The 17,109-nt window shown below is 39.1% G+C and overlaps 1 protein-coding gene across 1 annotated transcript; it reads right to left on the reverse strand.

Moving 5' to 3' along the window:
- Positions 1-3,931: 3,931 nt before the first annotated feature.
- On the reverse strand, positions 3,932-15,699 carry LOC148854073 (serine/threonine-protein kinase AtPK2/AtPK19-like). Its single transcript, XM_088984376.1, has 6 exons — positions 14,743-15,699; positions 7,105-7,187; positions 6,899-7,019; positions 6,591-6,764; positions 4,511-4,618; positions 3,932-4,431 (listed from the first exon to the last, which is right to left on the reverse strand). Exons 1-6 carry the CDS (start codon positions 15,340-15,342, stop codon positions 4,141-4,143), a joined length of 1,377 nt encoding a protein of 458 aa, XP_088840502.1. The 5' UTR covers positions 15,343-15,699; the 3' UTR covers positions 3,932-4,140.
- Between the last annotated feature and the right edge of the window lie 1,410 nt (positions 15,700-17,109).

The raw sequence follows: 17,109 nt of genomic DNA on the forward strand, positions 1-17,109 counted from the left end.
AATGAACAGCTAATACATATTCTAATAATAGAGTGTGACCAAGTACTGAAGGTTTACTGTTAGACCTTTTCAGTCTCTACCGGCACAATGCAACCCTTTAAAAGCAGAGCTTTTAGCCTTCATCCAAGGCTTAACGTCTGTTTTCCATACAAGGATAGACAGATTTAATAGTAAAGCGTGACTGTCAAACAGAATATCACGGAAAACTGAAGATATAATAATAATTCCTTGGGCTTTATAGATATCATTAGTGAAACGGGCACAAGCCTTAGGTAACAATCAATTGTACTATTATTGTAGTGCTGTCAATTGTCAAAGTATCAATGGGTCGGGTCGGGTCTTTGCCGAGTCCGGATTCCTCCTCACACCTATCTCATAGCACTTGAGCCATGAAAATGAAAAACATGCAAGTAGACGTTCCTGATGCGCAGCCGCCAGGGCTGTGAGTTGGGTGTAAGGACCAATTCTGAGGAAACCCTTATTCGTCAGTGCCTGCCTGCTGGCTGCTGTGTAGATCCATACCTGCTCCATACCTGCTCTGCTCTAAACACGGTTCCAAACCTACATATTTAACAGCTCTACCCCCCTATAATTTCACCACAGACCTACTAATTAATAATATTATAGTTACAGGTATATATCATACGTTTAAAGATATAAAAGATGAGAAAGTAAATGGACTGGGGTATCTATGTAATACGCCGTAATTACAATTATACACATTTCCGGATCTAGTCTTAATCCGTTTGGAACAACCAAAACCGATGCTGCCCCAATTATATAAAGCATATCCAGATTCCAGACTGCCCGATCTGGATCTGTTACTTGGGTTGGATCGGTTTGGCCCTGAGTTTGCCCGATCCATTGACTGCCCTGTTCCACCGAGTGCCTAGGACTGTAGCTGTATTCTTGTTCTTTTCTTTTTTTCTTTTTTTCTGTCATATCCAAAACAAAAGCCCCCCAACCCGGATGCAGTTGTCTTGACTGATGCTCTAACAAAAGCAGGGGAAACAAGAAAATGTTTTGATTCGGGAATCCCTGGGCCGGCCGGCATTGAATGTGTAGATTTTTCTTTATTTAAAGTCAAGGTGTACTTTGTATGCTTACCATTCCAACTTCCAGCTTCCAACATAGGGGCTTTCCTTCCATTGAATAAAATCACTTCTCTTCTTTATAGATAAAAAATAAATAAATAAAAGTGGGTGTTGGACAACTTGATTTTGCTTTTCAAATTTCTGATGTTAGTTATTTTTGTTTTAAAAAACGAAAGCAACTATGTTGTGGAACACTCCTAAATAAAACAAATACTAATGAGCCTACTTCTATATGTATAATCTGCTATAATTCAAGAGAGTCGGTAGTAAAAAGTGTCACATAATTTCTGCCCCAGGAGACAGGAGTAGTTTTAACTTTTAACTTCCGAATGAATTCCTCCAAAAGCAGGCTTTAGCTTGATTAGTATTGTAGATGAATTGAGATGAGTGGATACCTCTGTCGCTGATGCTTAATTAGGATATGTATGTGATTACTTATTTGGTACCTTAAAATGGCTACCTCAAATAAGAAGTTTCTCATTATTCCATTTTCTTTGAATAGATGGGGGATTTAGGAGTTGGATTTTGGAAGTCTTGGTTGGACAATCAATCGTGAAAAAAGAGAAAGAAAGAAAAAAACAATAAAAAAGTGATAGCGTACGGAGGCCACAGGTGTTGTCTGGCCGTGCCTTGTGATTTAAGAGTTTGGAGTAAATCTTTTGTGCCAAGTTTGCGGCAGCACATGCAATGTTTTGATCGTCCGAGACATGCATGTCTCGCTGATGGAGTGGTTTGGAATTGGAATAAATGGGATTTCACTTGGGACTGGGAGGCCTCCAGACTCCAAAGAGAAGGTAATATTAATTCAGATCTAATTCCAATAAAAAGGAAGCACATTCTGACACTGGGAACATGCTGTATATTGTGGGATTATTATCTTTTAAGGAGCGAGTACTGATACTACTGAGGGCTGAGTAGATAAGAGTAGTGTGGAGGATGATGCATGGGCGATGGCTATTGGTAATTTGGTTACTTTCATTCTATTTCCGACAGACGGACAGTCGACACCATTAATGTTTTTCTCGATCATTCTTGTTACGTCATTGATAAGACAAAAAAGAAACGGATTCTCACTTGTATTGTAGGCTCCATTTGGTTGCACGTAAAATGAATTATTTCTGCCAAAACAAATAACATAATGCTATTTCGGTTTCATGTAAAATGACTGAAAATTTTTATCAGAAAATTGTAGGCTCCATTTGGCAGTGTTAACGGAATTTACCAAGTTAAGCCGAGTTCCAGGAAAACGTTTCGTGTTCCTGTCACTGTCAGGTGTGTCATTTTTCTCAATTTGCAACCAAGTCTGAAATTGGACAGAAATGAGTCCACACTCACACCACTTATCCCAGTCTAGGCTCTAGGGATAGGGATTTGTTTCCTTCGCTTCTTAGTCTTATACCAAGGTAACCACTACTGCTCCTTCAGATATCAAATATAACGTAAGAGAATCATTTTCCGTTACTCTTCTTTTATTTCCCTCTCTCAAGTCTGAACAAGTACTGGAGCATCATCTGTTTTCTTTCCTCCTCTCTCAACATCAATGGAAAAGGACGGTTTGTCACGAAGAAACACCAGCGTCGTGGTTCCAAACGATATGGATGAAGTTGAACAAAAGTGATGACATCAAGCATCCGCATTATCCATGTGCAATGAAAAGAAATTTCAGCTCTGTTCTGCATTAACTTTGTCGACCTGACTCCACACAATAAACATGAATGTTAAATTCATCCTTTACTCGTTTACAATTTTACAATGGAGCCCCACTTCTCCCGTTTGTTTCAATTTTGGCATAGAGAAAACTAAAGCAGCCTTCTTCTTATACCCACACCAACTAAGGCTGCGCTTAAAAACGATGCAAAGAAGTGTGAATGCAAATAAATGTAAAACGATTAATATAAATTGTAAAATTGAATTAGTTTTGCATTGACAAATTTATCTTCTTACCAAACAGATTTTTAGCTGTAATGGATGTAAACAACTCAGAAGCCCACTTAAGTACAAATTTACTTCTTTTTTATTGATGTACTTTTACATCTTATTATCATTGTAAATATAGCATTGGTCTTTCATTTGTCAATGCATAAATGTAATGTTGTCAAATAAAGGCAAAAATGAATAAAAATACAAATTTACCCTGAACCAAGATTTACACACTATCTCTATCGTTTCCAAACGCAACTAAAGATTTAAGTATGGAGCAAAAACATAACAAAACAAAGAAAAGGAAAATTGTGGGGATGGATGAAAATTCAAAACCAATCAAAGATTGAATTGACTTGTGTCTGCTAAGGTGGGGGCCATCCAACGGCGGGTCTCCGACTCTTCCATGTGGGTAAAGCGTACAACCAACGGAACATCCCTTACCCAAGCCAGAATTATGAATGACTTTTGTACCCTACAAGTGGATGCATTTGTCATTTGCCTACATGTGCATGTGGATGTGCATGTGCACAGAAAATCTGCTCTCTCCCCTTCTCCCCTCTCCTCTTTCCCCTCCCAAGATTGAGAATTGATTGATTTCTCCTCTAGGTTCCAACATAAATGTCCAGCTCAAACATCATCATCATCCTCCCTTCCTCTGCCTGACAGTTGTATATTGTATTGGTCAAAAGAATCTGCCAACAGATGATATTAAGTTTTTGGATTATTTTCCATCTTTTCAGCAGATCACCTTAGAGCGTATGACTCCCTCCACGCCAGCATCCACCTTTGCCAGGTCTTCATGAAATCCCTCCAACTCCATGAATCTCATCATCATCATCGATTAGCTCACCTTCGCATATTCAGTGTAACTTACCATCCACAATGACCCTACGGTGAATTTGGTTGGCAGATCATGCTGTTAAATCTCACTCTTTTAAATTTCTATCAAACAGTTATCAACAATCTACAATCTTGAAATCCATGTCTGTTAAAGAAGATAATCATGGTACAACATTACACACAAGACACCTTTTTCCAAAATAAATACTAGCTCACAGTTCTGCCTAAAAGTGTGTATCTTTTGTGTCAGTACTTTTATTTCTTCATTTGGTGAAGTGTTCACCTAGCTTGCTTCTTGGAGCCAAGGAGCAGGTGCGACGTAAGTATAACCCCTGAAGTGTTCACCAGTTGTTGGTGGTGTAGGAGCAGGGGAGTCGTCTGCAGGCATTTCCGTCCAGCACTTGTCAAAGTTGGCGGTGCAATCTCTTCCATTCACATTTGGCTTGAACTTGGGTTCCAATTGTCTAGCCTCCAACTTCTTCCAGTTAATGGGTCGAAACCATTTATGGTTTTTTATTTCATCACCTCCACTTGGGCCGCTGCCTAACCTCTTCGATGGTTCCTTTTGCAGTAGCTGGAAAAATACACACACATTAGTTGTTCCTGCCCCCTTCTCAAAAAATACATACACCCAAGCACTAGCATTTGCTTACCCCTTTAAGTAAAGAATGAGCTTCACTGCTTAAGAATGGCGGGAGCTTCACTTTTTCTCTGATGATTCTCTGTTGAAGCTTTTGTCTGTTTGCATGCGTGAAGGGTGGCTGAGAGAATAAACCCGGTTTCAATGTTAATTAGAGCAACAATCACTCAAATTTTAAAGTTAAGAACAAGTGCTTGCTAGATCCTTCTGTAATTGTAGTGCTGTACTCTTTCCCAAACTGACCCTCGGTTTGGGAAGAGTACAAAAACTACAAATACAAATATGTACAGTGCAAAACCTTGTATATAGCATTTGTAAACCTTGTATTTGCACTGTATATATTTGTCTTTACACTCTTTCCAAACTGAGCCAGGATAATCTACTGATATCTGATGGCACAACACTATATGTTGGCTTGCAGGTACTTGGAATCCCATCACTTAATACTCCATGGAATACATCCCAGAGAACATCAAAATCATGTTAACTCCAACCTACTCATTTTTGGCTTTCCATATATTCTTCATCACCGTCAAAAAGAATGAACTGGGGATGCAACTCAGGCTAGATTTGAACTAATTCAAGCCGGACCCTGGGCCTGAAATCTCAACCCTAAAAAAACCCAGAACATGGTACAAAGCTCCACAAATTTCTCAACCCTACCCAAACTTTCAGCACTATCTTCCAACCTAAGCTTAAAAGAACACACACAGACAAAAGTTACTTGTATGACGGTGAAAAGAATGCTGCAATTTAAGAATGAGAAAGATGAAGAGGAAAGCCCACCCAGATTGAGAAGAAAAAGCATTTTTCATATCTATGAAAATAACACAATTTATGAAAAGAAGTAATAATCAGAACTTCAGAATACCAAACATGAGTGGTAGAAAAAGAAGGGGAAGGGGGGATGGAGCTGTACAGAAAGAGGCAATAAAATATTATCTACTAAAAGATTTTACCAATCAGTGTAAATAATCAAGCAGAGTGATCCAATCAGCACATGAGTGGGCCATGAGAATCTATGGGATCTTTGACCAGTTTCGATCAGTGTTTTAAAAGGCATGAGAGGCATAAGGCACTCCCAAAACGCCCTGAGGCGTATGCCAGAGGCACTGACACCTCTGAAGCGTATGCCTCTTGCGCTTTTTTCATGAGGCATGCTAGAAGCGTACGCCTCATGTGCCTCGTGCACATCTGATATAAAAAGACAAAAAAAAGAAAAAAAAAAAAAGGAAAGGAAAGCAAAGGAAAAGAAAAGAAAGAGAAGAAGGGAAGGAAAGGAAAGAAAAGATAAGGGGAAAGAAAGTGGTTTGCCCCCTACCCCTTTGGCTGGGGGGCTTCAACAACACCCCCCCTTTCAATTAATGTTATGCATCTTTATTCTTCTTAATATAAAATATTTTTATTAAAAATAAAGAAAAAATGAGATCCCCCCTTCCTTTTAATCCTCCTCCTAACCCCTTCCTCTTAAGGAGGCTTACGCCTCCTTGTGTTTGGGAGGCTTAAGCCTCTTGCGTTCTGAACTATGCCTCACACCTCTAGGTAGTGGAATGCCTCGCGTCATGCCTCCGCATTTTAAAACATTGGTTTCAATTTCTTGCATTGAAATCATGTGGCAATTTGGTGTTTTTGCCTTTATGGACTCCCATAGAATAAGAATATCAAACCGTTGAAAGCACAAAATGTATTGAAGATTGAATACATGCATTGCATTTAGACAGCAAACCAGAATGGTTCAGGTTGCATTGGGCTGTTGAATGCCCTAAAACAAGTACAAACTAAGAGCACAAATCAATCCCACCCCATAAAAAAAATTGTGCCGTGCCAATGGGGTTCATGTTAAATCTGATCAAAATTCTAACCCAGGAGTAATAAATGCACCTGAACCAGACATGTTGGCCACGTCCAGCAACTACTATTGTTGCACGATCTTTAGGATATATCTGGTATGTTGTATGTAGTTCAAATTGGTCAACTTTCTATGCTCAAGTATACCTTAAGGATTCCAAGGATCATAAATATTGCCTAGAAAAACAAGTTTTGGCAAATCCAATGTACTAGAGAGAATCAAATTAATTAATGAGCATATTTACCTGCCCTGTTAACATTTCATACAATAATATGCCAATACTCCACCAATCTGCATCTTTGTTGTGGCCCTTTGACGATAATATCTCTGGAGCCATATATTCAGTAGTTCCACACATAGAATTTGATCTGCTTGATTCTTCAATTTCCTTTGCTAGTCCAAAATCAGTTAGCATCACCTGTGTGATATAGATCCAGGTTATAATCATGAAACTAAGTCAAAATGAATAATAAGCAAATGAAGGAAGATCACATTCTATGACTTTTATGTATATGTCAGCAACAGCACTAGATGTATGGGCATGGCCCTTACATGCCCGTCAGCATCCATGAGAATGTTTTCAGGTTTTAGATCCCGATGCACGATCCCATTCTTGTGAAGATGTGAAACAGCAGAAACAATCTCGGCAGTATAAATTCTTGCCTGATCCTCACTACTCAAGACATACCCGAGAGCCAGAATCAAAAGTTGTACAATTTAATCAAGACCAGTTGTTCAAAGGCTCAAAGGCAAGATACCTGAAAATTCCTTGTCGATACAGATGAAAGAATAGATGCCCTCCATTTATAAAATCCAAAATCAGATAGAGTTTAGACTTTGTCTGTAGATCCCAATAAAAATAAGAATGATCAAACACTGAATAAATGACATAATACAGACAAAAGAAGTTTCAAAAGGAAGTCAGTTGTTAAGCATAAGCCAGTAAAGCAGGTAATCAACAGAAAAGAGGAACCAAGGGAGATAAAATATAACCAAGTGACAAACTTTTACATCAAATCTGCATTCATAGTGTAAAACAATCTCTCACTTTCTTCCAACATCTGATTCTCCATATTCTTTGAGTAGGGACTTTGGGTTTTGTAGGGGTTTGAGGGATCATGAACTCTCCCGTGTCTCAGACCTTTTGTCACTACTTGAAAGTGTTTTTCTGGACCCTTCTAGTTCTGATGTGAGACTTTGGTCTCCAAACCCAAAAGGTTACTTCACATGTGCTTCCTTATTTAAGTCCCTTTACTCTCCCTCGGGACAAGTGGATTTCTCAGCTAAGGAGATTTGGTCTAAACTTGTACCTCCTCAAATTATTATGTTCTGCTGGGAGATGTTCTATAGGAAAATCAACACTTCAGACTTGTTGCAGAAGAGAAGGCCTTCTATGTGTTTGTCTCCTAATTGGTGTGTTCTTTGCAGGGCTAATGGTGAGGATTGCTCTCACTTACTTTTAACCTGTTCATTTTCTGTTGCTATTTGGGGTTAGATCTTTGCTTTGTTTGGTTGCAGATGGAATTTGATCACAGCCATAGATCAGATCTTTGACCCTTCCTTCTTTGTGTGGCCCACAAAAATTGGTAAAATAATGTGGAGGAGGAGCATTAGAGCTGCTGCTTTGTGGACAATTTGGGAAGAAAGAAATGCGAGGATATTCCAAGAGAACGAGAGAAATGTTCAGAATGTAAGGGATTGCATCATGACCAGGGCAATCCATTGGTTGAGATCATTAGATTCCTTTAAATTATATTCCCTTGACAACATGTGGAGGAACTGGATCGCTGTGGCTAGTAGCAGTAACAAAAAGAACAGGGTACCAGATGTGTGGGTACCTCCTTCAGAAGACTGGACAGAGCTGAATTTTGATGGTAGCAGCCAAGCAAATCCGGGTCCATCAGGGATTGGTGGGGTGCTGAGAGATAAAGATAGTAATATTTTAGCTTTATTCTCAGGCTCCGTGGGTATAGGAGAATCTATTAGTGCTGAGCTTCTAGCGGCAGTACAAGGCATTCAGATTGCGGACCAGTTAGGAGTTCAAAATTTGATTATTGAAGGAGATTCCAAAGTTGTTGTGGGTTGGTTAAAAAATCCGGATTCAGTGATTTGGTGCTACAGGGATATTATGAGGAAAGCTAAGTGGTTCTCAGGAACATGAATGTTAATTATCAGTGGGTAGGTAGAACAGCTAACACCATAGCAGATGGGTTAGCTAAACAAGGGGTATCAAGGGAACATTTATTCTGGGCAGCTTTTTAAATTTTAGTTACTAGTCTGAGGCAGTACATTATTGTTGTTGTGGAGAGGCACCAGCTCGTGCCTCTCCTTTGGGCAGGCTGTATTGTAATATCTTTTTGAACTTATTGAATAAAATTTCAATCATTTATCAAAAAAAAATCTGCATTCATAGTGGAAAGATTCTTGCTAACCATTTTATGCTACTTAAATTGCCTCTTATAGAGTGAAGTACATCCTTCAACCTTAAGTCCATTCACCCCAAACTAGAGGTTTGAAAAGCATGAACCTGGTCCACCATACTTCTTCATTCATTCAGGTGAAAGAACCCCTCCCCCCCGCCCCAACATGCCCCAAAAAAGCAAACTGACCAAAATATTGTGATTCAATCATTAGCCTCCATTTAATGGTCAGTGGTTTTCATATGTTCACATGGCTAGGAGGGGTTTACCTCTAATGCAGCCCAAGTCTTAACCCCCATGTTAATTAACATTTAATATGACTAAAACTCCTAAGAACCTTAACAAACAAGCCTATAAGTGCTCATTAACCACTATTTAATAATCCCTTTTGTTCTAGTATGCTTCATCCTATTATAGTGTTCAATGCTCCTACATCAGACTCCCCGGGTTGAGAATAATTTGCCCTTGAGTTTTGGCAATTCCATATGACCTTTTGGTTGGAAATTGATGGTGCAAACCTCCAATATGAATTTGAATTTCTTCACCATGCCTTCTAGCTATTGAGACACAACTCTTACACTTGTAGTGTTCACTCGAAAATCTTTTGTCTGTCTTGATGTCACCTTTTTTGAGTCCGTAACATTCTTTTCAAGGCCTGAAGTACCGTCCTCTCCACCATTGGTTCCTCTTCCTCTTCCAATTGGTGACCCCGTTCCGGTTGTTCCTGTTATGACTGAACCTTCACCTCCTCCTGTGTAGATTCCTACTGAATGGCCACCGATCTTAACGTGTATACTCATCAACAGACACCGGCACCTCCTCCGGCTTCTACCTCGCCTGTGGATCCTGTTGTTGCTCCTGTCCCAGAACCTTCTGACCTTGATCTTTCCATTGCTTTACGGAAAAGTAAACTTAGGTATACCCTACATCCCATTTCCAATTATGTTTCTATCTCTCGCCTTTCCACTTCACATCGCTAGTTTGTTTCTCTGTTGTCCTCTTATATTTATACCTAAGGATGTCCATGAGGCCCTTACTTCACCCGGGTGGCGTCAAGCAATAGAGGAGGAACTCTCTGCCCTTCAGCATACTCACACGTGAGAGCTCGCCACTCTTCCTCCAAGTAAGCATGTTGTAGGTTGTAAATGGGTGTATACTATTAAATATTTACCAGATAGTAATGTGGAGCGGTTAAAGGCTCGACTAGTTGCTAAAGATTATTCTCAGTTGTATGGAGTGGACTATATGAAGACCTTCTCTCATGTGGCAAAGATTGGTTCAGTTTGTGTCTTAGTCTCCTTGGTGGTTATGCATGATTAGCCTCTATTTCAGCTTCACATTAAAAATGCCTTCCTCCATGGTGACCTTGTGGAAGAGGTATATATGGAGCAACCACCAGGGTTTGTTGCTCAGGGGGGAAGTTGGTAAGGTGTGCAGATTGAAAAAGGCAATTTATGGGCTGAAACAATCTCCTCGTGCTTAGGTTGGGAAGTTCAGTGATGTAGTGAAAAAATTTGGAATGAAACAATGTCAAGTCGACCACTCAGTGTTCAACTATGATTCTAAAGCCGAAAAGATTTTATTAGTAGTCTATGTGGATGATATAGTCATAACTGGCAGTAACAGGTTAGGGATTGACAGACTAAAGGCCTTTCTGCAAGACCATTTTCAAATAAAGGATCTTGGGAAGTTGCAGTATTTCTTGAGTATAGAAGCTACCAAGTTGAAACAAGGTGTGGATTTGTGCCAAAGAAAATATGTTCTTGATCTGTTGGATGAAACATGATTGTTAGGTGCGAAATCAGTTGAAACACCCATCAAATCGAATGTTAGGTTGAACAGTGATGCAAATGAAATATTTGATGACCCTAGAAGATAATAGACAGTTAGTGGGAAAGTTGAACTACTTGACCATCACAAGACGAGACATCTCCTTTGTTGTTAGTGAGGTGAGCCAATTTATGCAGAATCCTCGGGTACCACATTGGGATGTGGTCCTTAGAATTGTAAGGTACCTTAAGGGAGATTCAAGCCAATGAGTTATTGTACAAACAAGGAGGAAGACTTGAGATAGTTGGGTATATAGATGCCAATTGGGCAGGCTCAATGTCCAATAGGAGACCAACTACAGGTTATTGCACATTTCTTGAAGGAAACCTGATGACATGGAAGAATAAGAAGCAAGCTGTTGTGGCAAGGAGTAGTGTTGAAGCCAAATACGGAGCCATGGCACACACTACATGTGAGCTAGTATGGATGAAAAATCTTCTACAAGAGATTGGATTCTCAATGGGCAGACCTATGAGATTGTACTGTGACAACCAAGTTGCAATCCACATCTCATCTAATCCAGTCTTCCATGAGAGAACAAAACACATAGAGGTTGATTGTCATTTTGTGAGGGAGAAAGTTTTTACTGGAGAGATAATCACAGAACACATGAGTTCAGGTGATCAATGGGCAGATTTATTTACAAAAGGTTTGAGATCAGGGGAGAGTGAACTATATATGTAACAAGCTGGGATTATATGATACATATTCTCCAGCTTGAGGGGGAGTGTTAGAGTTGGTCAGGTAGATTATTCATTTCATTATGGTTTAAGTTACATGATGATGTGGCAATTCTATTTTGACTTTTGTAGTTCACTTGTTCCATACTTAAGTAGGGGAAATTTGGAGATTGTACACTAATTACATTATAATATAGATTATGGTCGACTAGTAGGGTTGAACCTCACTAGTTCGACAACTTCCTTTCCTTCTTCTTCTTTTTCTTCTTCTTCTTCTTCTTCTCTCTCTCTCTCTCTCTCTCTCTCTCTCTCTCAAAACAGAACTGGTTTGAAACCCTAAAACAGATCCTTAAAAACTTGTATAAAAAAGATGCAATCAAAACCTCCAACATGATAAGTGTTGTCTTTATTGCTTTGAAATTCGCTTTGGAAGATAGAAGATTCTTCATAAGCAATGGGTTCTTCATCAAAGATTGGAGAATTATCCTAATCAACATACACTTTCTCAATAAATTTTGTTGATAAGAATGGCCACATAAGATTGTCATCGAAATCTTGCAAGACTTTGCTCCATGAACAAAGTTGAACCAATAATAGTTGCCTATAGGAGTTTGTTTGAAGTTCTCTTCAAACATCAAGATTGACACCTTTCTTTCAACCTCTAGATAGTGATTGTAAAATTGAGGCATATGCTCCTCATAGACTTTATCATCTAGCTCTTCAAGCGGAGCACATTGATGAAGAGGGTTAGGGTTGACATCATCCTTAGAGGTGAGACCATCGTCTGCACGACTTTGAGTTTCAAGGCATTGTAAATGCTGCCAAATGTTGTACTTGTCTTCTTAATTCTTCCATTTTGATATCTCAACGATTATGTTCCTACATTGGGGCATTAGCATTATTGGCACAGGCACGCGTTGGAGCCATCAGACCAATCTTTCCACGACCCAATGAATGGCGTTGCTCTAATACCATCTAATGCAGCCCAAGTCTTCCATCAAGGACTAGGGGTGAAAGAACTTGAATGCTCTTTAGAATACATAGAGGATTAATAAAGGAAATCAGAAAACACCCACATTTACTCAACTAAGCTCTAGGCTTCACCAACTCCAAAAGCTAGAGAGGAGGAGAAGGGGATAAGATAGCTCAAAAGCAAGGCTCAAAGTATTGATATGCCTTTGTGTATCATATCGCCAGAGATGTATCGATACTTTGAATGATACTGCTTTTATTTTTTTTTTCAAGTTTCAGTTTTAAACATATTTTATATGTATTATTTTAAAAAATGGGTTCTCGAAAACACCTATAAAGATGTGTATCGGGGACCAAAGATCCGATACAATATGCACGATATGGGACGTATTGTATCGATACTTTGAACCTTTCTCAAAAGCTACTCAAAGAAAGATTTCAACTCAAATTCTTGTATACAAAACTAACTTACTTAAGGCTACAACTTGTGGGTATTTATAGATGGAGAGATCCCCCTGTCTTCCTTGATAAGCAAACCCTTAATCAATGCTTAATTACACCCTTTAACTATCTAACAATTAAATGCATGACTTCTAAGCTAAGAAAGTCTAGGTTCAATGCTACCTTAACCCCCATGTTAATTAACATTTAATATGACTAGAACTCCTAAGAACCCTTACAAATAAGCTTATAATGCTCATTAACCACTATTTAATAATCCCTTTTTTTAATATGTTTCATCCTATTGTAGTGTTCAATGCTCCTACATTAATCTCCTTGGTAACCAATTTATATGAACCATAAGATAAAGTTTGGCCTTCATTTTCACATCATCTGCTCATCTAGAATCAAAATATTTGATAAGTTGGAGAAGTTGAAATTCAACTTAATGGCTTGTGATGAAGGAAGATTTGGCCCGACCTCTTTATTATGTGACATGTGGCAGAAACGAAAGCTCGGCAAAAGGGGCCAAGCCTAGGCGGGAACAAGGGGACACATTTCGCCGAACTGACCCACCTTGTAACAGCTCGGGATAGACTGCGCCGAACTGCCACCTTGTAACAGCTCGGGATAGACTTCGCCAAACTGCCACCTTGTAACAGCTCGGGATAGACTTCCCCTAACTGCCACCTTGTAACAGCTCGGGATAGAATTCGCCGAACTGACCCTTGTAACAGCTCGGGATAGACTTCGCCGAACTACCACCTTGTAACAGCTCGGGATACACTTCGCCGAACTGACCCACCTTGTAACAGCTCGGGATACACTTCACCGAACTGACCCACCTTGTAACAGCTCGGGATACACTTCGCCGAACTGACCCACCTTAACCTGTATCCCTGTGCGGCAAATGGCAACTGAAACACGAAAATGATAAAATAACAAATATAACATGTCTGGAAAAGTCACCTGAAAGACAAAGTTCTTTGTTTGTTTATTTATTTCTCATTAAGTGGACAGCAATTAGGAAGCACATAAAGGCTTGTCAGTAATGAAAAAATGTCTTGTTCTGAAATCTCCTTGACATTATGTTAGCTTTATGGTCATGTTTCAAATATGATCTAACCGATCAGCTACACCATTACTTGTTCTCAGATGTCACCATTATTCTTATCAACTGATATATCCATCAATAGGAAGAGTTGATTTATGATTTTTAATAAGCAGTCAAGTTTTAGCCCTCCACCAAACAATAAACGGATATGGACATGGATAAAGTGGAACCGCATACCAGGATTCAGGTAGTTTGGCCCTGGATGATAGGAATATGGATTGAAAGAGCTGAGTAGAATCAACCATGTAAGCTTCAGCATATCCCTTGGACTGCTTTCCCTAATTCATGCATCAAATCTATTTTTCCTTATGTAGTACTTGGCAACCTTCTATCAGAATCTGGAAACCCCGATCCTAAACCTACCCAATAGCATACTGCTGTAATAGAATATGTGGTTATGCATCAGACACTAGGATGGCCTAGAGGTACGCTGTTTTGCATGTACACTGAAACAAATCATCTTCTAAAGTTGACAACTGGGACCCAATTTACTGAAAACCGTATTCCAATTGGAGTGTATTAGGAGCTTGCTCAAAATGGGAGTTACAGTATGTTCCTACTGCTTAAAGATTATCCTCTAACTACTCATAAAAAAGATTATCCTCTAACTTGTTACAAATAAAAATCATCGTGCAAAGAAAGACCCCATAATTCAGAATTATTGAAAATTTTTTTATTTTTTTCCAATGTTAGATGAAGTACATGAAATGGAACAAGCATAACGTGTGGACGAATAGGCTCCACGCTTGGAACTCTACTCTCTTTTATTTTCATGGCTGTTTATCGATTTTGTAATATTTATTTGTCAATTTTAGTGTCCCACGATATGTCTTTCATATTTGCTTCTAACTGGAAAAAAAAAATGCTGAAATATTCTTTCCCAAGACAAATCTTAATAAAACCGGACAAATTGAAATTACCTCAATTCAATCTTCCTACCTGGAAAGAGTATCGGAGCTGCACAATGAACGGATGCACCACCTTGGTGAGTATATCCCTCTCGGCCTTCATATAATCCACATGATTCTTCTTTATAATTGAATCCTTCTTCATCACCTTCATTGCAAAAATTCCATCGCCACCACCACCATTGTCCTTCTTCCTGACCTGAAAAACTTTACCGAAAGCTCCCTGCCCAATAACTCCCAATATCTGAAAATCGCCGGGACCCATCTTATTAGTCAGAGACGCCTCCTCCTCTACTTTCTCCTTCAACTTCTCGGCATCAACATGTTCTTCTTCATTCTCTTCTTCTCCTTCAGAACCCTGTGAACAACTCTCTCCATCAACGACCTTAAACGGGAGGGAAGCCGAGTTGGCAAATCGAGGCGAAGGGCCCACAAACGAGTGGGATCGGCTGTATATTATTTCCGGGTCTCGAAGAAAGGGTGATGAAGCAGACTGTGAGGTTTGAGGGCCGAAGACATCTGAGAAATCGAAGTCCTCGCCAGGCGTCGATGTCGAAGATGGAATACTAAGTTTGTTGAGCTTCCCAGCGAGAATGGAATGGAGTGTTTTCTTCTGAACTGTGGAGGCCATCTTGTGATCTTAGAGAGATGGAAACCGAAATTGACAGTGCGAGAGAGTTGGAGAATTAAAAAAAAAAAAAAAAGATAAAAATCCCTAAAAAGAAGAAGAAGAAGATGATGATGAAGAAAAAATAACCAGAAACAAACAGAGGAAGATTTCAACAAAAACAACCATACAATAATAAAAGGAAGAAGAAGAAAAACCGGCCAAGAATTACTTCCAGGCGGTAAAGGAAGACAGTCGATTACATGGCTGCTAGCGCGGGGGGAGAAAGAAATGAGAGAATAGAAAAACCGAAACTGCTTAAAAAAAAAACAGGCTCCCGAAACCAAAGCCTCTGAGGGATACAAGACAGAAAGCTACAATGAGGGCGCCTTGAGATTCAGGTGAACTCTTATTCCGCCACGTGTCTTGGCCAAGAGGATCGGGACCCGCTTTCTGATAGATCCCACGCTAACTAATGATAATCAAATCGACCAAGTTGGATGATTCCGATTATACATCTTTGATTAAAAAGTTACGAAGAAGGAGACCCTCATTGTATCATTCTCTTTTTTCTGCTTCCTAAATTCTACGACTCGCATTCTGATTGGTCAAATTGAATTGACCATATACAATGAGTGATTTGATTGCAGAAAATCTATGATGCCGGAAAGGAGAACGGGCTCTACCGGTTTAAGTATCCAATAAGGCACCAGGATGACCCAGACCCATGACCCATGACCCAGACCCATCCCATCCTGGACTTAACCCTTTTAGAAAGCAACAAGAGCCATTAGTTTTTCGGCTTTTGGAATATATTTATGGAATCTAGCTTGGACGGATCCTAGCTTAGGGCTGTAAATGGATCAATCCTTGACTTAAACATTTAAATTTATATTATCTTCACCCTTCATGCCTTATCCTATTTCGTCAATCTGCTCTATTTAAAGTCATTTAAATTTATAATGAAAATGGTTTAGATGAATGAGAAAATATAAGATTAATAAGTCATTCAATGAAACCTGGGAATAAATCCAATTAAGTGAGAGGGTATATTTAGACGGTTTGGTTATGTGCATAGGAAACTATCAACATCACTACTAAGAATAAGTGACTGAAGTGTTAGAAACGGTAGGAAGTAGAAGGGATAGGGATAAACCAAAATAATAAGAAATAACTTATGCGTTCAAAATTTAACAATGGACATTACCTTAAATAGAATGAGACGGTGAAACAAGATTTTCTATCTCAAGCAAGTTTCATGTTACTGATTCTATATAGTTGAGACAAAACTCAGATGATGATGATGCTTTAAATGTGATAAGTCCAAATCTCATACAAGTTATTTTCAAATTATTTAGTTTTGCCCAACCTAAGCTTTCTAATGTATCAATGGATATTGTTGTGCATTAAGATCAAGATAAGTTATATATGGGCAAATTTCTTAAATGCACCTACTGCTTAGCTAATTACAACCTATTCCCAAAAAATAAATCAGGTCTCGGTAGTAGAAGAATCACCAGTTCAAAGAGTGACCTCTTGACATCTTCTAAGCCTCCAATAGAATCAAACTCCACATCAATATGATCAGGATTTATAACATCACATGCTATTACATCCTCGTATGGATTGGTCCAGGAAAGTGTACGACCCAAAAGATATTGTGACTATCGGGAAAATGGTTCCCTTGGGTTAGAAATGGAGCTATTACCCATCAAATATGGAATTAGTGGTGCGAGATAAACATCGGAAAGCGCATTCAATTTAATAGTGACTCCAAAGCCTAAGTACTAG

This window comes from Nelumbo lutea, chromosome 4 (assembly GCF_056320005.1).
Source record: "Nelumbo lutea isolate HS-2025 chromosome 4, American lotus-T2T, whole genome shotgun sequence".
NCBI lineage: Eukaryota > Viridiplantae > Streptophyta > Magnoliopsida > Proteales > Nelumbonaceae > Nelumbo > Nelumbo lutea.

What these genes read in the sequence shown, in the direction of transcription:
- LOC148854073 (XM_088984376.1), bottom strand. Translation starts at nt 15,342, where the DNA reads ATGGCCTCCACAGTTCAGAAGAAAACACTCCATTCCATTCTCGCTGGG. An exon ending in ATGAAATGTTAACAGGGCAG is followed by an intron (nt 4,619 to 6,590) that starts GTAAATATGCTC and finishes TTATTCTCTCAG; the next exon opens with CCACCCTTCACGCATGCAAA. An exon ending in CTCATTCTTTACTTAAAGGG is followed by an intron (nt 4,432 to 4,510) that starts GTAAGCAAATGC and finishes GTATTTTTCCAG; the next exon opens with CTACTGCAAAAGGAACCATC.